Below are 24,512 nucleotides of genomic sequence, written 5' to 3'. Positions count from 1 at the left end.
TTCTTAAGAATCAATCTTTTAAAGGAGATCGTGAATAAGAAAGATATTTTGAGGATTCTTAAGTCACCTTAGAATGTGGATTTGAGAGACCCAACTCTTAAAGAATTGGTAAACGACTTAAAGGACACAATAAAACCAAATGAAATTGTAAAGACATGTGATACCGTGGGTAGTGGTTGAAAAGGTTAACATGCTATCTCTAGATTATGGTTTAAAAACCTTAAATGTAATAGAATAAGTATATTTGGGTTGCCTTGGGCCCTTGTAGTATCAGTTGCAAGGACTGTTATGAATCATAAGATTCCACATGTTTTTTGGAAATACATTCATATTGAAGGGTCTATGCCATATGAAAATCTAAAAAGAAAAAATATTTTTGAATACTATGTGTTTAACATTATATGGGTTGATCTAAGAAGAGTGCAGATTGCAATGGTCCACATGTATAAACTCACAGTAGAGGAATGTCACAGTGTTTTGAAGTTTGCATTGAAGTTAGATGAAGCACAGATTCAAAAAGGACAAAAGATGGAAAGAGTCAACATTTGCATCATGGACAAGGTATTGGACTACAACAATGGTGGGGGTCAAGCAACTGTGCATAAGTTACGGTACACAAGATGGAGATTTGGTGGGTTGGTGCAGCAGTTCAAGTACCAATTGAGAATCATCAAACATTGAAATGGTTGTTGACTCGTACAAGTATTCCAAACATTATTAAGTCTCAAATTAAAGATGAAATATTATGATTCAGAGGGTTGGTAATTTTTTCGCCGAATGGCATATGAGTGTCAACTTAAAAACTATCAAATGTATGCTTAGAATATGCAATGGAACAAATGCAAAATATCTTTATGTTTGTTGCATGGAAAGTGTTGGGTCTAAAGATTGGAGCAGCTTCCACCGCGCAAGAAGAGCCCCAACTAAAGACTCTATAGATTTGCATAACTTTAAAAACATAAAAGACATATGAGATTCCATTATTTCAATTTCTCTTAGAAATCTTCATATTCGTACTTTGCATGCAAAGAGGAGTACAATAATTGGAAAACTTCTCAAGTTGCATCTCGACTATGCATACTCGATTAAGTCCTTGTCTTTACTAAATGAGTATATTGACAAATGTGAGGCACTACTCTCGAAAATGGGTTTTCATGGAGGTCAAGTTAGTAGCCTTTCCCATGGGTGCACCATAATCTTTGTAATGGTGGACTGCTTTTCCAAACAAAGCACAATTCATCCAAGCCAAACCATGACTCACCATCTCCTCACTATCGAGGAGGTAGCCTATTGCTTTTGCTCTTGCTTTCCTCACCCAATGAATGGCAAGCAAAATGTGAGAATTGGAAAGATGAAGTGGTGTAGTATCTTAAGTCTAATGTGAAATGGCCAGTTGATTGATGCTCAACTACTAACTTTCTCCTGAACTTTGTAAGCACCCAAGAGAACCTATTTGATTCAGGGTGTCTACCCTAAGAGGTACTCCCAAGTATTTGAAAAGATTTCCCCTCCCCACTAGACTTTCTTCCCATTGAAGGTTAAGTATCTCCCCTTTTGATAAACAAATTAGTTTGGTTTTGCTTATGTTGATAACAAAGCCTGCTGCGTACTCATAGATGCTCAAGATCCACGTAGCCCTCTCCAAATTCCCTTTTTTTGGGCCTTTAAGGCCATTAAGAGATCATCTACAAAACCTTGACCCAAGAGTTGCTTGCCCCTATAATGGATGCCTTGAAGTTCTCATTTTTCAACTAGTTTATCCAACGTGCAAAATAGAGGGTGAGTAGTTGCTGTAAATAGTAGAGCGTGTAGGGGACAATCGCGCTCAACTCCACAAGAAATGTGGAAGGGATCTAGAAGAAGGCCATTGAGTGAGATGCTAGCTTGTGCTCGATTGGGCATAAGTCTTGGGAGGCACACAATCTTACTGGAAACCCCCATCTTTTCCAAGACCCTCTCAATGTATTGCCAATTAACTCGATCAAAGGCCTTCTCAGTGTCAAGTTGAAGCAACACCAACTCTTGCTTAGAGGATTTAGCCCACTCTATTGCAATCATGGCATTGAGGACATTGTCGGTGAGGCTTCTGCCCTTTATAAACCCAAACTAATGCTTGTGAATGTGGTTGCCCAACAGTGGCATAAACCTATTAACCATGGATTTTGCAAACTTTATAGACTGATTTAAGCAAGGATATTGGCTTCCAATCCTTTAGTTGTAGACATTGTCTTTGCTAGGGAACCAATGTAATAATGCTTTTCATCCATGATTTGGGAACTCCCCAACTTCCCAATATTTAATAATCATGGCACTTATGCTCTGCTTCAACACCTCCCGATTAAAATGAAGAAATTCCACTATTATCCCATCCATGCCTGGAGATTTCTTGCTTTCTAGATTCTTGAGAGCCTCCTCTAATTCCTCTGTAGTGAAGAGGCATGTCAAACTACTACTTTTAGCTTTGGTGGTAACCTTAGGCATTGCATCAAGCAATTTTGTATCACATCAACTTTCACTTTGCCCAGTGTCTCATGGTATAGCTTGGCAAAATATGCTCTACCACCTACTACTTGTTGGATATCCAATGCCCATTATCTAGTTGGAGGGTTGACAAGCTATCCCTTCTCCTCCTTTTGTGTAGACTTTTGATAAACTTTGGGGAGATGCAGTCCGAGTCCAACATTAGCCTTCTACTAAACAAAAGGTTGATCTTGTCCGTCTCTCTTTCTAGGGCCGCATTTTGGATCTTTTGTGCCTTAGTGAGGTATTTGATTTCCTCTTGAAGTAGAGGCCTATGGCTCACCATAGCTGAGACATTAGTCACCATGATCCTTGCCCATTCCACGACCTTTCTTTTCTTGGTTGTAATCCAAAATCCCTGAAGGGTGATGGCATGTTGCATTGAGTTAACCAATATCCCCCCAAGGGTCATGATCTTGGTTGTTTAAATCATCTTCCAATTTAGCCACTGCCCCTAGAAGCATGTATTGAAATGCAGTGTAGCCATAGTGCATGTGGTTGGCAATCAAGCACATGTGTTTACCCACCTCTCTACATGGCTCAACCAGATGCAACTCTAGGATGATTGGAAAGTGATTAGAAAGAAGACAATTGACATTGGTCCCTAACAAGGTAACAATGGGGAGCCATTCATCTACCTGAGTGGAATATGACTTGTCAAGCCTTAACCAATAACGAGAATTATATGTTAGAGAAGCATGCTGTGTGCCAAGGTAGTCAACAATGTCCACCAAGCCTCCATTGTCCACCATCGAGCACTAGGAAGCTAGTTTATCTCCATTGGCCACTATCGAGTCTATGGAGGCATATTTGTGGTGCACCATCGTGTTAAAATCTCCCCTAATTAGATAGTCCCCCTCCATTATGTTAGCCAATTGTTCCCACTGTGTCTTCCTTATTCTCCTATCACTCAAGCCATAGATGCTGATGAGTGAAAGAGGTTCACCATCCCATGTATTTGTGATGGCTAGGATGGCCCAGAAGAACATAGATGGGTTCTAAATGATTTTGATTGTTGTGAGGCACCTTCAGTAACTGCCAAGAATATCCCCCCCCCGCCCCCCCCCCCCCCCTTGTGAAGCTTGTGTTCTTGTGCCATGGCAATGTCAAAGTCATGCTTAAATACCCAACTCCAGAACAAGTGTCTCTTGACCCCTCCATTTAGACCCTTGCATTTGATAGTTGCCATCTTAATTTGTCCATTGGTTTTCTCCATTGGCATGATTGGGCAGAGATTTGAACTCCTCACTCCTTTTTGTTACAAAACATGGATCTTGAATACAGTTTAGCTATGGAGGCTTGAACTCGTAAGCAAGAGACATGAAGACTGATGACTAGACACAGACTTTCACTCAAGTGAATTAGGTTCCAAGATAGATTAGCTTGGACTCATAAACACAATCTTGAGTGGATAGGATTACAAACTATAAGAACAAAATATAATTGCATTGCATTGAAAAGTGAACCAAGTACATGTCTTTATAGCTTTCTAGCTTCTCCACTATCCTCACTATGCATATGGGATTCAGGACATCTCTTCCTGGAGCATACATCATTAGTTATTTCTCAACACTTTTTACCCCAAGCGCCTTAGGAACCAAATCACTAGGTGGATTGTTTTGTTTATTCTCTCCATTTGCATTGTAATGTGAGTAGAGTTTAATCGTAAACTAGTCATTTCCCTTATTGGCCAATTGATCTTTATACCCACCATCTAAAGCTAAACGAATTTTGGCATCCAAACCTAGATACTCCTTTGCCAACTCCTCTAGAGGAATTTTGTTGAGTTGGGCAAATGAGCTGGCCCTACTTCTTGAGCTCTTCGGAATGGCCACTTTCAACCAAAACCCCTCAACATAGTGTTGGTTAAGATTAGTAGGCTCTATGTATAGAGCATTAGTTTGTTGGGAGATAGGCCTACCTTTCTTGCCTTTGACTTGCTACCAGCCTTCCCCATCACTTCCCCACTAACCCTCTTGTTCATTCCCTCTATTTGCAGATAAGCTATTCTTAGCCACCTCCATCCAAGATGAGTTGTACAATTGATTATCACCCTCCTCCTTGTTTGACAACTTTGGGCATTCTTTGACATGGTGCCCCCATTTGCCAAAGTTTGCCAAAGTTGTGGCATAAACCTATGAACCTGCTCCACACTAGATGGAGTTGTAGCTCACCAATGTGTGAGATATCCAAGTACAGGAACTTGGGATGCACCTCCTTAGGGTTCCAAATGATACACATATAGTTTCTGTGGCTTTGCCAAGTGGTGAATTTATAGTGATTTTCACAATTATTGGCAATATCGGGCAACATGCACCATAAATAAGTAGGTAAGTCAAGGATTTCAACCCAAATCGGGCATTTCTTGTGCAGTGATTCCTTTCCCAATGCCAGTGGCTTCTAGGCAGTGATATACACCAAATCCATCCCCCAAAAGTAAATCCCTTGATCTAGAACTTTGCATGTAGCTTCCTTACTATTGAAAAGAACTTCATAGAATCCCTTGCCAGCGTAAAAAAATTGCTCCACCTGCCTCTAATGGATTGCAATGAGCCATCCAACCACCTCCATGGCTCTAGGCAGTTCCTAGTAAAGAAGACAAGAACCCCATGAGAGTTGAAGTGAAGCATGTTATTATAGACCTTATCTGAGTCAAGAATGATTATTTTGGCCACCCCTCTCGTCTCTCTTCCATGTTCCTATAGAGTGCTTCAGTTAAGAGATTAGAGACCTTGTCTTCCAGTTGCCATTTGTATTCCTGTTGTGAGTTTTGTTGCTTGCCTTGATAGTGTTCGTTTGGATTCATCAGAGGCAGAGGCTGCATCATCTCTCTTCCTTTTATGAGATTGAATAGCGTGCTCCTCTCCTCCATTGCAACCTTCTACTATTGCCTCCTCCATTGCCTCATTGCTGCCGATGGACCTCCTTAGAGCCCTTTGAGCGAGGTCCAAACGTTGAGCTGAATGCAGCAAGGACACGATGTGTAATAGTGGGCGGCTACTTTCTTAATTGGGTAAATAAACAGTAACAACTCCTCTACATGACCACCGACTACCCTGTGAGGATCTATTCATCTGTCTACAATCCACATTTTTTAAATCACGTTTTTTTTTCTCAGGGACTCTTAAAATTAAAACGTTAAGAAGGCCCATTTTTATTCCCTCAGCCAGGAACACGGCGCCATGGTGGCCATGACTGCAGGCAGCAGCTCTAACGCCACCATGGACAAGGCTTCCCTCGTCTCATCGCTGCAGACACGCCTTCAGAAGTTCGTTCTGAGCTGGGATTACCTCAAGCTTCTCTCTGAAGTGAAGGTTAGATAGGAAAAATGAACACAGCTTTGGAGTACTGTGTTGCCACTGTGTTTGGCAAAATTCTATTCATTTATTTGTTTTGTTTTGTTTTTTTTTTTGTTTCTCGCAGGCTAGCTCGAAGAAGAGGAAGAAGGAGGGAAGTGATGGCCTCAGGAGCGTTCCTCTGACTTTCCGTGATGTCAAGGAGTACCTTGCTGTGTTTGAGCCTCTCCTCTTTGAAGAAATCAAGGCTCAGATTTGCAGAGGAGACGAAGAAGAAGGTAAAATTTCTGTCTCGAGCTTCTTACATATTGATTGGGTATCTGATGGGAGACGTGCTCTCGTTGTTCAGACACTATGTGTGATGCGTATTATACACAGCCACGATCTGTTTTGAATATTGGAGGTCAATGATTCAATTCCCTGCTGCTGTGCACAGTGTGTGTCAACGAGCTACCGTCTTAATTAATTGGGGTGATGTGCGGTTGAGGATGTGGCCCTTCTAGTGAGATCATCCTGTGAGTTGGGCCTTTTATGGTTTACTTGATATGGCCACTTGCACTATGAGGCCTTGTGACAGGCCAGCTTTGCACGTTTGGTTGAGGGATTACCGGGTTTTGGGACGTGCCTTTGAGCACCTCGTCTCAGTTGCATATGAGCCAAGCGATATAGAGAGCCTTTTTTGTTTCAGGCATCTCATCTAGCCATTACTCCTCTTGGGCTTGTCCCAACACACCTTACATGTAGTGACAGATGTCACTAGGTACATGTCCTTGGTTGGGTCATTGATTTGGCTCTTTCGTACTTCACCATGTTTCTTATGTAGTTTTCATCTCGAGTTCTTTCATGCGAAGATATGAACACATCCAAGACTTGGAGTTGGAGCTTGTTTACTATCCCATAGCGGACAATGTGGTAGACATCTACACAAAGGCTCTTCCATTGCCTTCAGTTTTGTTAGCATTTAGTGTTTTTCATGCATGTCATCTCTTGGTTGCAAGCTCTGTTGGTCTCTGATGGAGATGGACAAGCTCTGACTATTTGCCTCGGTTGCACACATTTGCACTTCAGTTTCCAACCCAATTGCATTTCACCTAGCTTTGTTCACACTAGTCATGGCACACAGTTTGTGGCTGCATTGTGACTTATGCCATGTAGCACATCAGGTCGGCCAGTTTCAGCTTTCACATTGATTGTAGGTCGGCTGGATTTTACCCCCTTTGTGCAGCAGTCAGCCTGTCCATTATTTGCACTGCTGCCCCATTTCAGGGCTGATCATCACTAGATTCTCATGCCTTCATTCTCTCGGCTTTCACTTTCCATCTCAGCATCCTTTTGCCACATTTTGATGCCCTCATTGACACAGATCAGCAGCATGCAGGGGCTGTTTGTAGTAGTCTTGTAGTCAGCATTCTCTTTCAGCTCAATAAAAATTGTTCTTTATCTTATTGTGTTTTCTTCCCCCCCCCTTTCCCCGAGGGTTTTGTTGACGTGTTCATGATTTACTTCTGTTATGCACTCTCACATGGTATTCTTGCTAAAGGAGAGGAACCGGAGTTGCATTAGAGCATGGAGATCTAGGGGATCATTGTGAATAATGAAGAGATATAGGTGTTAGAGCGTGGTTCAGATTCTGATCCGGCTTCCTCCTGCCCATGCCCAAAGGAGAGGAACCGGGATTGCATTAGAGTGTGGAGATTGAGGGGATCATTGTGAATAATGAAGAGATATAGGTGTTAGAGTGTGGTTCAAATTGTGATCCGTCTTCCTCCTGCCCATGATTGCTTTGAGTTTTGTCCTTGGTGGCACCGAGTGCCCTCCCCTTGCTATTATGGCACCCTTTGTGCAGGTGCCTCTCTTATCTTCACTCCTGAGGAGTAGTAGTTGGATGGCTCCAAGTATGCCTTGTGGTTATGCAAGGTGGAGTGCATCCTTGATACCTTTGACTTGTAAGATTTATGGGAGATTCTCACTTGTGGAGCTTAAATTTGCTCTACAAGAAATGTGCGGACCTAGGTTGTATCTCTTTGCCAAGTTAGAAAATTTGCACATCTCATGACTAATCATGTCAACTTATTGTATGTGACTCACCCCAAATCAACAAGATGGAGGAGATTTAGAATTAACTTCAATCCCCTAGCGAAAAGGTTTCTTTGGAGGATATGGTTGTGACTTTGGTGTCAGATGTCCCATTTCCCAAATATGATGTCTTCTACAACAATTCTTCTATACCAATCTTCTCACCTCCAAGGTTTGGGATACCATCAAGCTTGTATCAATGATTTTGGTGCAAGATGCTTGGCATAAGGTGATAGGTGTAGGTGGTGCAATGGCAACCAATCACACTTTTGTGGTTTATACATCTATAAGGGGCTACCAAAAGCAAAAAACCAAAGAAAGAGCAAGATAAGAGAATGAAAAGTCCAAGGATTTGTTAGCATTGACAATTGTACATATTCTAGGTTAGAGAGCTCATTGGCAGAAGGCATTTCCGTAGTGTGTCTGGTGCATTTAATGCAGTAGACCTGATTTATGGCTTATTCAATGCAGCTGACTTGATTGTATTATTTGTATTTATTTGGCCTATCTAATGGCTGCTTCTCTCCTCCACTTGGTCGTTCATCTGGTATGAATACTTCTTGTTGGAGAGAGGGAGACTGCAATACTCTACTAGTTGTCCCACAGCTCGTGCCTTTGTACACACTCTTGAGCCTTGGTATATGGATTCTATTTTGCAAGTCTATTCCCTTTGAGTTCATTGTGGTCTTGCTGTTTCTTTTCTTTCTTGTGTTTGCAGCAGTTGTATTAGCTCCGGCTCTTTGCTTCCATTTCTCCACATGGTTTTTTTTTGACATGGTATCAGAGCCCAAGAAACTTCATTCTGATGCTGGTTGTGGTGTGTGACCGCTGTCTCAAGTGTGATTGGATGTATGGACAGCTCTAGAATTTATGTTTGCAGCAGTTGCATCAGCTTTGTCTCTATGCTTCCACTGCTCCACATCATTTTTGACATGGTATCAGAGCCCAAGAATCTTCAATCTGGTGCTGGTTGGGGTGTGCAAGTATTGTTTCAAGTTTGACTGCTTTGACTGCATGTATAGTCAGCTCTAAAATTTGTGTTTTGCTGCTGTCTTGATCTAGCAGGCTTGGAGTTTTCAGCATCAAGATGACCTGTTTTCTCAGTGCTGTATTTGCATTTTCACAGCTGGAACCTGCATTATCATTGTCCAGCCATCATTTTCGACTTTTCATGTCAGTTGCTGATTTTTTATTGTTATGTGCAGTCAATTCACATTCATTTTGTGGGCCTCAATTCCTTCAGCCTGCATTTTCAGTTTGTTTGTGTTTTTTGGCCTTCTTTGACCACTCTTAAGGGATGGTTTAGTTGCATTGATTGTTGTGCTTCTATCACCATACCCTCTTTACATATGTAACTTTGTTCCTCTCTCTGTGTGCAATGTTCTCTTTTTGCTTGAATTATTGAACTCTTGGTGGTGGGCTATTCATTTTAAGTGCTTATGCCCATCATTTCCCTTACTTTATCTTCTTTTCATCTCATCTACAATGGTTGTACCATGCTGCAATAGTGATGACAAGCTTAAAGGATTTGACTATGTAATTGTTAGCGATTTGGTTAGCTCATGTATGAGTCTAGCTCATGTTGAGCTAAAATATGCATTACTTGCTGATTAGCCTCTTAAACAGCCCCAAAACACACTAAAAATGCTCTTTCAGAGTAAAACCCTAAAACGGGGAGCGGTTTGAGAGAGTTCATTGGAAACCCTAAAAAGGGGAGCGGTACGAGAAAGTTTAGTGGAAACCCTAATTTTTGGGGTGCCCTTGCACATCTATAAATAGACAGGCTGCCCCCATTCAGCCATCATCCTTGTTTGCAGGCTATACCAGCCCACACACCCTCTGTTGCTATTGGCGTCCAGTTTCCAGCTTGCAGCCTGGCTCCATATGCTGTCCAGTCATCATCGATTGCAGCCACATCATCTTCAGCCTGTCCATTGCTGTAGGTGACAGCTCTCAGTTGCTGGCGACTGCTTCAAACTGTCCCAGACTGCTGTTCAGCTTGCTGTCCATAATCTCCAGGGTCAGCCAGCCTGCGTTTTCAGCATTGCAGGCCCTGACACTCTCAGACATTGTTTCAGCCTACTGTTTACAGCAGACTGTGCACAGTTTCCAGCCTCCGATCGGTGGTACACTGCTGCGTTTACCAATTTCCAGCCTCTAGATTGCTGCGTTTTGGTGACCAGCCTGCTGCCATTCACTATTAAGCACTCCTACACTCCGACTGGTGGTCACAGACTTGGGATCCTTCTTTGGTGGACGCCACACTCCGACATTGCTCTGCCCTCGAGCACACTGTACACTCTTACATTCATTTATAGCATTCATTCACTTTAGAGTTGTGTTCTCTCTCTCCCTTCTTTTGTTTGTGTTTGAGTTTTGAGTTTTACGTTTAGGGTTTGAGTTTTAAGTTTTGCGTTTAGGGTTTGAGTTTTAAGTTTTGCGTTTAGGGTTTGAGTTTTGCCCTCTGTGTTTGTATCTATGTCTTTGTGTTTCTGTCGTGGTCGTACACTCTGTGTGTCCTCAGTGCAAACCCTAGCAGTCTTCTTAACATGGTATCAGAGCCGGTACTCTTGTAAAGAGTATCCTGCGGATATTGTTGAAGAGCTCATCTTTGTGCAAGGCACACAATACGACTTTTAACTGAATCACAATGTCCCAGACACCTTCAGTTCCTATGATGTCTTATTAGGCTTCTCCATCATTGGAGGCCCTGAGACGGCATTATGGACTCGAGGAGGACGATAATCCACCTTTACCAGATTTCACTAACATGACAGAGGAGGACTTTGAGGAGTACTATCGTAACAAGTACGGTGATGTTTACACCCCTCCTACCAGTTTTACTACCACATTCGGACCGGTTGGTGAGGCTGGCCACCTCTCCGATTATGGAGGACATATGGCATTAGGAACTTCTGGCGATTCATCTTCATAATCTCCGCTAGGTCCAATGTCAGGTTTGTATAATTCTTTTGTGTTGCATGAATCAAAACCCTCACCTGTTTCTTCTTTTGAGGTACAGGATCTGGATGGCTTTGCGTTTGTAAACTTCAATAGAGGGGGCTCACGAAGCAGACAAAATTCAGGTACATCTACAGCTTCTATTTCATTTGAGCATATTACACACACTTCTCACTTTCCTCCCATCCCACCCTCTTCTATATCACACCTTGATCATCTCTCATCATCTTTCCAAAATCTTGGATTATACTCCATATCTATATCACACACCCTAGGGGTTGGATCTACCATCTCTGCTCCTAGCACCTTTTCCTTCTTCACCCCATTCTCTACCTCTTTGTACCATGGTACTTCGTTAGGGAGAATGCCATCCTTTAACACAGTGCCTCTCACCTTTCAGCAAATGAGCACACCCATAACTCTTGGGTCGACTGTGATGGGCATTCCCCTCACTATCCCCAGCTTCACATCTCCCATGACCACTCATACGCATGGGTTTTCATCCTCAGCTTATGGTGCGTCTTCACATTCTCCTTGGGTTACACCTACGCAGGGATTCCCATCTTCTACTCTGAGTGTTCCCATCCCACCTCCTTGGGTTCCTCATGTGGCTACCATGCCCATGCCTAGTCAGCCCATCCCTACCTATGGATCCACCTTGCACACTATCCGCATGCTTGGTGGGTACTCTGGGGTCCATTTCCAAGTGTACTCCACTCTCCCATTCTACCTCCACTACACTTTTTCACACTATCCATCTCCGAGCACTACTACTTCTGTCGCAACGGCCAAGAATGCCTTTACAAATAAGACACGTTTTAACGGGTCAAATTTCACTACTTGGTCAAATTTCATGCAACAAGTGCTTGAGTCTCAAGGTCTTTGGGACCTCGTCATTGGTCTAGAGCCTATGTCGGACCCTCGACTAGCTCACCCTGACTACATCCGTTAATGGAGAGTCTGCAATGCTACAACCAATATTGAGCTGATGCATGCATTGCTTCCTGAGTTTCACTCTTAGTTGCAGCACTTCCCGCTCGCGTCAGAGCGTTGGAGTCACCTTCTCGACCGCTATGCGGCTCATGATCGTACTCAGCGCATCAATCTCGACTTTGAGCTTCAAGAGTTCTCTCTTAAGGAAGGGGATGATCTGGAAGTCAAGCTGACTGGCTATAGGCGATTACTTGCCGAGTTCGCCACTACTGGCTCTTCAAAGTCAGATGACGATCAGGATACATTCTTCTTGAATAAGTTGCCCGCAGAATACTTCAATTTCATTCAACACATCATCTCCCAATCTCGATTGTCAACCTTCTAAGAGTTTGAGTGCTAGTTCTTGCGTTACCCAAGGCTACATGATCAAGTCCACAAGAAATCCTCATCACAGCCTTATTCAGAGCAGCGGGGGTTGGTTGCTTCTTCTTCGGGAGGGAAAACCAACAGTGGCAAGAACTCGCTAGATGCGAAGGTAAGCCAATCAAAGGGTGACTCCTCTTCCTCCGATGGAACCAAAGAATCAAGACCTATCTGGTAGCAACTTCTTAAGAAAAATTGGTTTTGCACACATGAGGAGTGTCGCTCCAAGACCCAAGGTCTTCCACCTAAACAGTCTCAGCAGACTGTTGCGACTTCACAGTCCAGTGGGGCTACGCCTTCCGCTGCTGTCCCATCTGCTCCTCCAGCCCCCATACCGACTGCTGGACATGTGGCATACGGACAACCTCAGCGGCCATCCTTCTCTGCTTCTGAAGAATTGGCTGATTGATCTGCAGGTACCGATCCCGTTGCACTTCATGCATCTATCTCACCTTCCTCCCCACCTCGTCAGGCGTTCCCTTGGCAGAGCCCTACTATTGGACGTACGTGATGGTGGCTACCTTCTTAGACTAGCATGTCTCTAGGTCCTTTCGGATACCCTTGGTCAGTCTAGCATTCATTTTTCGCACTCTTACAGTTGGGCCCATAGGATTTTTGTCTCTACATTTTAAGTCTTCCATTGCATTTACTCACACACACATACACATTTGCATCTTTGCACTTGTTCCTTCAGTTAGCTTTTCATTTTAGTTTAGTTTAGTTTTTGGAGCATCTCACTATTGACCTTTGTGATTGCTGACTTTGATCTCCTTTGTAGGTTTTGTTTTCAGTGTAGGGCTAACATGCAGGTTTTCCCAGTCCTACCTGGGTTGGAGACTTGGGATGCACGCCGTTCCTTCATGGTTTCATCATCCTTGGAGTTTTGCTCTTCTACCAGCATGGAGGCTTCTCCTCCCGAGGCAGATCGTGCAGCATCTCTCTTGATGCTATCATGGCGGTGACTTCTAGCTGGGATGCTTCCTCCTCCTCTTCATTCCTTATGGTTCTCGGCACCACACGAAGACCGACATCAGACTCCTCTTCCTTCTTCGGCATCTACATCCAGGTTGAGAGGGGGTTCCTACCCTTCTTGGTATTCTACAGACTTCAGCACTTTGTCTTCGATATCGGCTTCTCCCCCTTGTTGTATCTTACTCTTTGCATTGCATGATTTCATTATCTTTGTACTAGGGCGCTTGGGCAAGTGAACAATTTTCCCATGAGGGACACTGTCCAAGTGGCACTTGTTGCATGAGCATTCTTCAGCATGTAGCATACTTTGCATCTCATTGTGCTGAGCACCACTTGAGCGGATCCTAAGCTGTTTTCACCGGCGGCTGTTGTTACCACACCACCATCCTTCTTTATCACATGGATATTTCATCACCTACTTTTCCTCGTCATCGACACCCTGAGTGTATGGGTTAGCTTGTACTGTTTTGTGATGTGTTGGGTGTATCCTCCCTACTCCCATCTTCTGGGTCACTATTCCTCAATTGGCCGCATCCCATAAAATTTACCACACTTATTCAAAAAAAAAAAAAAACATAAAAGTTCAATGTAGTTTCATTCGCCTTTATAGCGCTTGGTAGGCCACTGGGCAGCAGACGTGCACCCTTTGTCCGATGCCCTGTCCTCTCTGGGGTGACTACTTGGATTCCCTTGGTAAGATAACCATCGCCTTTGTAATCTTGGTAGGCCACTGGGCAGCCGATATGCACCCTTTGTCCAATGCCTTGGCTGCTTTGGGTGGGACGCCTTGGGGTACATCAACATCACAATGGCTGGCTTAATCTATTAAATAGCCCCAAAACACACAAAAAATGCTCTTTTAGAGTAAAACCCTAAAACAGGGAGCGGTTCGAGAGAGTTCAGTGGAAATCTTGAAACGGGGAGCGGTATGAGAAAGTTTAGTGGAAACCCTAATTTTTGGGGCGCCCTTCCATATCTATAAATAGACAAGCTGCCTCCATTCAGCCATCATCCTTGTTTGCAGGTTACACGAGCCCACACACCCTCTGCTGCTATTGGCGCCCAGTTTCCAGCCTGCGGCCCTCCTCCATCTGCTGTCCAGCCATCATCAACTGCAGCCACATCATCTTCAGCCTGTCCATTGCTGTAGGCAACTGCTCTTAGCTGCTGGCGATTGCTCCAGACTGTCCCACACTACCGTTCAGACTGCTGTTCAGCCTGCTGTCCATCATCTCGAGGGTCAGCCAGCCTGCGTTTTCAGCATTGCAGGCCCTGACACTCTTAGACACTGTTTCAGCCTACTGTTTACAGCAGACTGTGCACAGTTTCCAGCCTCTGATCGGTGGTACACTGCTGCGTTTTGGTGACCAGCCTGTTGCCATTCACTATTCAGCACTCCTACACTTCGACTGGTGGTCACAGACTTGGGATTCGTCTTCGGTGGACATCACACTCCGACATTGCTCTGCCCTTGAGCACACTATACACTCTTACATTCATTTACAGCATTCATTCACTTCAGAGTTGTGTTCTCTCTCTCCCTTCTTTTGTTTGTGTTTGAGTTTTTGTGTTTGAGTTTTGAGTTTTGCATTTAGGGTTTGAGTTTTGCCCTCTGTGTCTGTGTCTGTGTCTTTGTGTTTCTGTCTGGTCGTACACTCTGTGTGTCCTCAGTGCAAAACCTAGCAGTCTTCTTAATAGCTCATACTTGATATTTCTAGGCATTTTGAAGCATTTTACTATGGTCATTATGATATGTATTTGGGCATTTATTGTTGGCTGACCAGCATTAAATGCTGGTTGATTCAGGCTTCTCTTCCTTAGTTGATAATTATTACCTAGAGGTTTTGTGGAGAGAGGGAGCAGTTGCCATTGTCTATGAGCTAGTGACTCATTGTTGTACATGTCATTCGATTCAGACGTCTCTTCCTTAGTTGATAATTATTACCTAGAGGTTTTGTGGAGAGAGGGAGCAGTTGCCATTGTCTATGAGCTAGTGACTCATTGTTGTACATCTCATTCTCATGTTTGGTATATGGATTTCATTTCCTGAGCACTCTTTTGAGTCCTCTTCTTTGTAGTGTTCTTCTGTGTTTTCTCTTTCTTACTCTTCTGTCTTTGTTCAGCAGTTTATTACAACATCTATTTATGCTTCCACTGCTGCATGCACTTTTGACACGGTATTAGATTTTAGGATTCTTGTTTTACATGCTGATTTTTGCTAATTATAGGTTTGTGAATCACTCCTACTGGAGACATCATGGTGGACTGTGAAACCGTGTCGCGTTGCCGTGCCGTGTCGCGCTGAGGCGCCGTGTTGAGTTGAGAAACCGTGCCGTGTTATGTTGGGGGCCCATGTCGCGTTATGGTGATATGTCGTGTTGGGGTGCCATGTTGAGGCCCAAGGGGCGTGATATGCCATGTTTTGATGTGTTATGGTGCCGAGGCATGTTGTGGTGGTTTTTGGGGTCCGTGACACTTGGTATCAAAGTTGTAAGGCCCCCATTATGAGGAGAAGCCAAATGTGAACCCGGACATTGGTTGAGTCCTGACTTGTATATCAGATGAGGTCTATGTGACCGGATGGCAAAAAGGTGATTGTTGTGGGTCTAATCTTTGGGTTAGACGGAGTGGTTAAGCTGGTAGCAACTCGAGGTGCATTGCATCGAGTTGCGGGGTAAGGGAGTGTTTATGCTTCAGCAGGTTGTGTTTTCATTTTTTGCTGACTTTTTGTGTATTCAATGCATGTCTAATCCGTGTTTTGTTGTGCAATTCTTGCATATAATGCATTCAGTGTGGGCAATATATTTTTGGCTATTTCTTTGCATAATTTTTTGATTCGAGCATTGAGATTTTGTGCACCATTTGTCACGAGGACATGAAATTTTATTGCTTTTTTTAGCATTTGATTAAAAGCAAATGTGCTAATGTGACTTGCACATGTGAGGTGCAAGTCAATTATTTCACAGTGTGGGACTTAGGACCCTAATATATCAGTTTGGTGCCAAAGGCAAAAGTTGCAATAAGTTATGTCTAATAGGTACTAGGTGGTAGTTGGTGCTAGATTTTGGCCTAGATCAATTTATCGGCCACTAATGTCAGCGGTGACATTAGAGACAAGGCATTAATTAATTGTTTAATACGAGTCTAAGGACTAATAATTACTCAGGGATACTTGGAAGACAAATTGACTCAGCTAATTTAATTATTGGTTGGTTAAATTAAATTTTTGAGTATTAGAATAATGATTAAATTAACTTTTAAAATTAATATTTTAAAATTTAATTTAATAAGTTGGATAATGGGAATAGAAGGTTGCCACTTGGAAAAACTTGCCCATGCAAGAAGGAAAAACGGTTTTAGGGGTTGGTGAAAGTCTATTTCACCCCTTGTAAGAGAGGAGGAGGCTCTTAGAGAGCAATGAGAGGTGGTTGATATGATTTGCAGCCACTAGGGATCAATCCTACATGTGACAGTAGTTTGGAGCCCTCTAGGAGCAGGTGACAGTAGCCTAAGGTCCTTATGGTGTAGATGACAGCATATAGGATGGGGCTGCAGTCTTTCTAGTGATCCTAAGTTGTAGATGACAGTTTCTACGTAGGGTTGTAGCAGTTTTTCAGGGTTTCTTCCGATAAAACTTTGAAATTTCTCTCTTTACATAATTCTCTGTCATTTCCCAACTATCTCTCAAGTTATCTCAGCATGTTTTAGTAGTTTGAGCTCTCCGAGGAAGAGCTTTCAATCAATCTTTGCTATAAACCCTAATTTACAGTAGCAATTAGGGTTTTGATAGCTGCCTTGGGATATGTGTTTAGAATTGAGAGCCAAAGACTAGAATTTCAGCAGTTGAAATTGAGGAATTTCAAGGAGATTCAAGAGGCCAGCTAGCCAATATCAAATTTGGGGTTGAGTTTGTCTTTGAAGGAGTAGGGTGAAGGCTAATCCCAAGGCAAACCAAGGGGAAAATTGGTTTGGAGGCTTGCTAGTCAGTTTTGACAGTAAGGGGCACTTGGATTAGTGAAGGAGATTAGAGAATCTCAATTATACTCTTTCTATTTGCAATATAAGATAAAGAGATATTGCAAGGGGTATCAATTTTGGAGCCAAGAGGATATCCAATGTCCAAGATTAAAGTAGTAAAGTGTGCATGTTTCAGTTTATGTGAATTTTGTGCTTGCTTTAGTCAGTGAATTTTATGCTTGTTATAATTAAGTACTTAATCAAGGAATTACCATCCTTTCCGAAGGGAAAGACTGGTTTCATCGTGTATAGATATTGCGTGTGAACTCTGTAGTGCAGTCTGTGCTGTAGTTGTACTCTCTCTTCTTTTTTTCTTTTCTTTATTTTCTATTCCTATCCTATCCAGATGACTCCCCCTTGTTCTGCTGATGATAAATCACATGGCCTTGATGATCTCACATGGAGTGCTGTTATGAAAGCTTGGTTTGCGCAGAAGTGGTTATGGTACATTGTATGTGGAGCTTGTGAGCATCTTTAGCATCCTAATTCTCTTCGAGCTGATTTTGACGAAGACAATTATGAAGAGGCTGTGCTCACATGGGATACTGATGATGCTCGTGCATATTGTGCCTTTCTTTGTTACATCTGTAAAGAGGTTCTTCTGATATTCAACGCTTGCAAGACTTATCCCACGATTTGGGCAAAGCTTCAGATGTTGTATGAGGTTCCTTCACCTATGCGTGCCGTCACCCTTCTAAAGGCGCATCTTATTTCGTGTTGAAGGAAACTATTTAGTCTTTCTTATTTCGTGTCACATAAGTATAGGACCGGCTTTGATATATGCGATCCACCCTTCTAGAGGCGCATCTTATGGGGATTGTGCTCTACAAGCTCGCTCTCGAGTTTGATGGAGTGTCCAATGCTTTGTTGGCTTAGATGCCATTGACATCCATAAGTTCTCTATAGATGTTCTCGATGTTGCTTGAGCATGAGATGTCTTTGTGTTTACAAGGGAGGTTTCCATCATATGGTGGATGGATATTGCAGTATTGAGTAATGAGGCTTGCATGGTGTCATTAGAATCAACAAATGTTACATGTAAAACTTTACCAAGGTTTGGCTGACATGGTTTGTGGTGCAAACAATGTTGATGTTCATGTGATAGGGAAAAATGTTGATAAGAGAATTGTTCTTCCTTCCTCTTTCTTTGGTGGCCTAGGGTTCATGCATCAACTATATTAGGATGCAATGGGAATTTTGAGTGCAAAGGGGAAGCCCAATATTTTAATAACTTTTACATGCAAACCGAATTGGCCAGAGATTCGATTGGCTTTGTACTGAGGGCAGTCATCTTGAAACCAGCCTTCCTTCTTGGAATGGGTGGTGATAACCCGATTTAAGAGTTAATTACAGCAATAAATAAATGCACACTTTACCATAACATTCTTGGACAGTAGACACCCTGTTGGCCCCAAAATTGGCGCCCCTTGCGGTATTTCTTTAGCTTTCATTTAATTGGAAGGAGTACAACTTGAGATTCTTCAATCTCCTCTTTCTAACCAATTGCTCTTGCTGTCATAAATGATCAGCAAGCCTTTTGGGTCATTTGCCCCTTGATTCACCCAAGACTTCTTCTCCAATTTGACCGTTGGCTAGCCAAATGCTGCCCCAAATCAATTCGGGATGGGTTGGCTCCTGAAATCCCTTGATAACCTTCAATTATCTTGCTGATTTCAGTCCCTTGAGCCTTCAATCTCTGGCAGGGATCCCAAGGTGGCTGCTAAACCCTAATTTCTGCTGTGAATTAGGGTTTACTGCAGAAATTACAGATCAGCCTACCAAAAATGGCTGAGATCTCCTCCGAATGACTGAGAATTGCTGAGAATGGCTGAGCATAGGCTGAAGGAGATGAGAGAATGCTGTAGAGAGAGAAAATTTTGAGATTTGTCGCGAAGAACTGATCAAAATCAGTTGCTGCCCTACTGTACCAGCCCCAAACGGATGCACCAACAACAATAGGAGCTTCAGAGACTGTGATCTTCAGGAGAAAGTACATTAGCAGCAATTGTCAGCTTCCCAAGGTCAAGAATATGCAATCTCCATCACCAAAATGGTCTCCAATGGCTGGGAATTGGCCCCAAAACCTAGCAGCAACAGTCCAACACCTCTTTCCAACAGCTCCAAAACGAAAAAACGAGATTTCCCTCTCCCTTCAGCCCTATTTAGCCTTTCCCCCACTTGCATGGGAAAGTTTTGCCAAGTGGCAGCTTTCGTAATCCATTTTCAGCAATTTCCAGCCATTTAATTAATTTTCAAAATTAATTAATTCTGAAAATTAATTCAGCCCTTAATCCATGCCTAGAAAATTGACCTTGCCCATCCAAAAATTGATTGGCTAGGCCATTTGCAACCCAAAGTGGTCCCATGCATTAATTGACCCTTGGACAAGCATTAATCCATTAATTAATGCCTAGTCCCTAGTGTCACCACTGACACTTAATGGCCAATTAATGGTCCTAGGGACAAACTGACACCAAAATTCACCTAGAATCTAACAAGTGTAACTTGTTACAACTTTTGCCTCTGACACCCATCTTTTTCACAAGGTTCTTCGGCCTTCAACTATGAGAAAGTAGCTTGCACCTCACATATGCAACACATGTGCATCTTTTAATTGCACATTTGATTAATCCTTCAATCAAATGTCAATTAAACATAAGCAAAGCATCAAATTTTCACGTCCTCGTGACAGACCACCCCCTTGAAATCCTTGCAATCGTCCTCGATTGCACTGTAATGTGTCAAAGCAAACAATACTGCACTGGAATTTTCACAAGGCATCATAGTCAACACAACATTGGCCACTGTTGACTAACTATCTCATATGCCCACCATTTGCTGAAAATTTCCAGCCAGCATAAACATACTATAAAGCTCAACAATAGTCCAGAACTGTTGCCAGAAACTCATCGGATGCATCCCAAACTCTTGTTTCTCAACAATGCTGACTACACAACCATAGTAAAGCATAAACCGAGCCGAAACTATGGCTGAATTGGCAATGACATTCGTTTACATGCGGCTGTCCATGGAATCAGCTGTAAACTATTAAAAACTGAGCATGACCTGATCATAAACTGATCATGGACTGATATGAGAACTGATCACAAATGACTGTAAATGTGACTCCAAACTGATCACAAGCTGATGGTAAAAAAAACTGATCAGAAACAGATGCAAAAGCTGATGCAAAACTGATCCGAAAGTGATCATAAATGGTTCTTAAACTGATCAAAAACTGAGCTGACACTAATCAGAAATTGATCTCTAAACTGAGGCAAAAACTCTCAAACTGGTCCAAAAACTTATGCATAAGTATAGTCTCAGAGCCGTGGTGACAACCATACTCATATACATGTATCTCACAGTGACTAGAACACCTCAAATGGAGCCTTGCTGGTGAAACTATGCACCGTATTATTGTATGCAAACTCAACCAATGGCAAATACTGCTCCCACTGTGTCTTGTGGTCTGAAACATAGCACCTCAAAAGATCCAACACTGTGGAATTTGCTTCCTCAGACTCACCATTTGTCTGCAGATGAAAGGATGATGAGAATTTCAGCGTGGTATCCATATTCTCAAACAACCCCTTCCAAAATAGACTGGTCATCCAAGGGTCTTGATCACTGATGATTGACTCAGGCATACCATGATACTTGAAAATGTGCTGAATAAATAATCGTGCCATATGATCAGCCTTTATCTTCTTCCTCACCGGAATGAAATGGGCTTGTTTGCTAAACCTGCAAATAATAGTCCATATCCCATCATTCCTTGTAGGTGTCCTAGGAAGCTCAAAGATAAAGTCCATAGCAATGCTCTGCCAAGGCCTATCTGGAATAGGCAAGGGCTGCAATAAGCCCGGCATCTTTTGCCTATCATGCTTTACCTTCTGACATATGATGCATGCCCTAACATATTGCTCTATATCATGCCTCAAAGTTGGCCAATAAAAGAAATGCTCCACTGCCTTAACTGTGGCATCAATACCATTGTGTCTTGCATATGGAGAGGCATGACTTTCAATGACCACTCTCGGCCTCAACTGCTTTGTGACACACAGTCGTCCATGCAACAACAAAAATCCATCTCTTAGCATAAAATGCTCATGCCTTTGGCCATTGCAAAGCTGATCATAAACATTAGCAAAGTTCGAATCAGCAGCATATTGATAAACCATAGTGATGGCTGAAATTTGTGGCTTACGTGACAGTGCATCAGTCACAACATTCTTTTTACCATCAATGTGTACAATTTGAAAATGAAACATAGAGATAAAATTTGCCTATCTCATATGCTTCTCTGACAACTTTGTTTGCGTCAGAAAGTATCTCAAAGTTTGATGGTCTGTCAGCACTTTAAAATCAGCCCCCCCAACAAATAATATTTCCACACAGACAGTGCATGAATTACAGCCAAGAGCTCTTTCTCATAAACCTGTAAATTCCTCTCTACACCGTGGAGAATTCGGCTCTCATAAGCCACAACTCGGCCATCTTGCATAAGGACAGCCCCAATGCTGTTACCACATGCATCACACAGAACCACAAATGCCTTCCTTAGATTAGGCAACACAAGCACAGGATCTGAAGTCATCTTTTCCTTCAACTTTTCAAATGCTGAAATTTCCACTGCTATCCATCTAAATGGCACATCTTTCTTTTGCAAAGCATGCAATGGAGATGCAATATCAGCAAAAACCCACATACATACTTTCTATAGTAAGAACATAAACCCAAGAAGCTGCGGATCTCATGAACATTCTTCAAAGGTGGCCATGAACGTATTGCTTCAACCTTAGCAGGGTCCATACAAATACCATCAGTCGATACAATATGTCCCAAGAAGTGGATTTCATGCAAAAAAAATTCACTCTTCTTGTCATTGATAACCAACCTATGCTTACGTAGCTCATTGAAAACAATGTCCAAGTGCTTTCTATGCTCCGTCTCATTCTTTGAATAGACAATCATGTCATCAAAGAAAGTACCCACAAATGCTCAATGTTTCTTGAAAGATACGATCTATCATCCGATTAAAAGTGGCAGGAGCATTCATAAGTCCAAAAGGCATGACAAGAAATTCATATAACCCAAAAGATGTCCTAAAAGCTGTCTTAGGCACATCCTCCGGTCTAATGCGTTTCTGATGATACCCACTTTTCAAATCCATACGGTTGAATATTGCTGCCCCCTGCAATCTATCCATAACATCATTGATCCGAGGGATCAGAAAGCGGTTCTTTATCGTGATCTTGTTCAGAGCACGATAGTCAATGCAGATACGCCATGAACCATCCTTTTTCTACACCAAAAGCACTGGAGAACAGAAAGGAGATGAGCTAGGTTGAATTAGCCCTTTTTCTAACAGCTCATTTACCTGACTCATAATCTCCTCCTGTTGGGCTGCACTGAATCTATAGGGTGGCTTACTAGGAGGACTACTTTCAGGGATAAGGCCTATGCCATGATCTTCGGGTCTTTCAGGTGGTAGCTGCCCTGGAAGTGACTGAGAGAAGCAATCAGCATACATTTTCAGAAATGACATGCGATCATTCTCTAATTTAGACATATTCCCAACATTCTCACTATCATCCTTATCCTTAGCAAAAACAACTAAATATGCAGACAGATGATTTTTCATTACTTTAGAAATAGCAGCTGCAGATACAACAGGGACAGATTCTCCTTTCAACTTTACATCAAGTGTGAGTGTCTTTCCCTTATGTTTAATAGTGATCTCTTTTGCATATGAATCAATCACTACATGCATATGGTGGCACCATGGCATACCAAGCAACACATCACAACCCTCAAGTGGAGCAATGTAAAACTCTTCGCTGTCCACATATCCCTGTATGTGCAACCGAAGCTTTCCAATGAGTGGTGTGATAGGTTTTGCATGACCCTTACTTGCCATTCCAACTTCCCCCATGGCTCCCATCTCATCCTCTTTGATGCCTAGACGGGCTGCCATGTCAGTAGAGATGAAGTTGGCTCGTGCACTATTATCAAAGAAGATCAATGCATGTTGATCCCTAATTTTGCCCCATGCTCTGCACAACTCAGTAGCATCATCATTGGCCTGATCACTAACAACATCAGACACCAATCCCACTGATGTTTTGGGCCTTTTACCCTTAGGATCTCCTTGATTTTCTGATTTTGCAACTTGTTGCCTATTGGGACAGTTCTTTGCAATATGACCCTCCTGTTCACAAATAAAGCATTTATTTGCAACCATCAATTCCCTACGTTGTGCCAATGTTTTTGAGCCCTTTCTTTACTGTTTTGGCCTCTTTTCAGGCTGGTTTTCAGATATGCCCTTTTTTTCAGCCTTAAACTTCATTTTATTCGGCTTCTTCCCCCTCTCTTGGAAGCCCGAATCCTTTCCACGCAGCAAAGCATCGGCTATAGTACTATGAGCTGAGACATGCTAGACATGGTGGATTTTATGCAAAAATCCCTGATTCCTTTGGGCAGCCCACATACATATTTTTCCACTTGCTCATGATGGGGTACGGCACGATAAGAAGTGACGGGCAGCAATGCATCCCAAAACTTCTTATTGTATTGCTCTAAATTCTTGCATTCCTTTGCATTAAGGAAGAAGAAGTCGAAGGCCCAGTGTTACCATTGTGGCAAGAAGGGACATTTGCGGAAGGACTGCAAGAAGTTAGCGGCTTCCAGGAAGGAGGAGCAGAAGACGAAGCGGGATGTTGACTCTACCGATGAGTCCTCTCTTTCATCAGACTCCGACCCCGATCCTCCGACCAAGGTGAAGTCCAAGGCGCGGAAGGGATCCTCTTCTTCGGATCGCAGGAAGGGCTTGGTGGCCCCTTCCTCGGCTGCTTTCTAGTGGTGGTGATGAGATCATCCCTCACGACTCTCTTGTGCCAGAGAGGGAGTGTGAGCGGGTGTTCAGATGGGGCAGCCGCGCCTCATCTATATTTTTATACAGGTGCACAGGTTCCAGAGAGGGACGTCCCTGACGCATCGACTTCAGTCTGGTGGAATTAAATCCTGGAGCTGGGATTGACATCCAGGTTCATGATGAGCTGGTCATCTGACAGAGAGCGGGAGGCTTTCGTCTGGAGCTCAGATGAGGAGACACTTTGGCGGTCTGGCCAAAGGCGGGGAATCCATGGTCACATATGTTCAGAGGCATTTTTGACAGGATGGTCTTGTATGTTCCTGCGAGACATTGATGATGGACACAGAGACATGCTATGATCTTCTCTATTTTCAGGTGTTTGGTACGATCGACATCGACATCAGGTTCTCTCCGAGGCACCTTGGTGGTGGCTTGAT

General features: G+C 42.9%; 1 protein-coding gene across 2 annotated transcripts in view; it reads left to right on the top strand.

The window, feature by feature from the left end:
* The first annotated feature begins 5,636 nt into the window (after positions 1 to 5,636).
* MAA3 (P-loop containing nucleoside triphosphate hydrolases superfamily protein) overlaps positions 5,637 to 24,512 on the top strand; it is a 121,779-nt gene continuing 102,903 nt past the window's right edge. The window contains exons 1-2 of one of the 2 annotated variants that reach the window (XM_087668678.1): positions 5,637 to 5,834; positions 5,944 to 6,094. In XM_087668678.1, coding sequence (XP_087524804.1) covers positions 5,703 to 5,834; positions 5,944 to 6,094 — 283 coding nt within the window. In that variant the 5' untranslated portion in view covers positions 5,637 to 5,702. The remainder of the gene's footprint in view (positions 5,835 to 5,943; positions 6,095 to 24,512) is intronic. The other variant, XR_015688976.1, reaches the window with a different exon arrangement.

The sequence above is a fragment of the Lygodium microphyllum genome, chromosome 26, assembly GCF_053477565.2.
Source record: "Lygodium microphyllum isolate KBCC chromosome 26, Lygodium_microphyllum_v1.1.10, whole genome shotgun sequence".
In the NCBI taxonomy this organism is placed as follows: Eukaryota; Viridiplantae; Streptophyta; class Polypodiopsida; order Schizaeales; family Lygodiaceae; genus Lygodium; species Lygodium microphyllum.
Note: the sequence above shows the minus strand (reverse complement) of the source record. Positions and strands in the feature narration are given on the sequence as shown.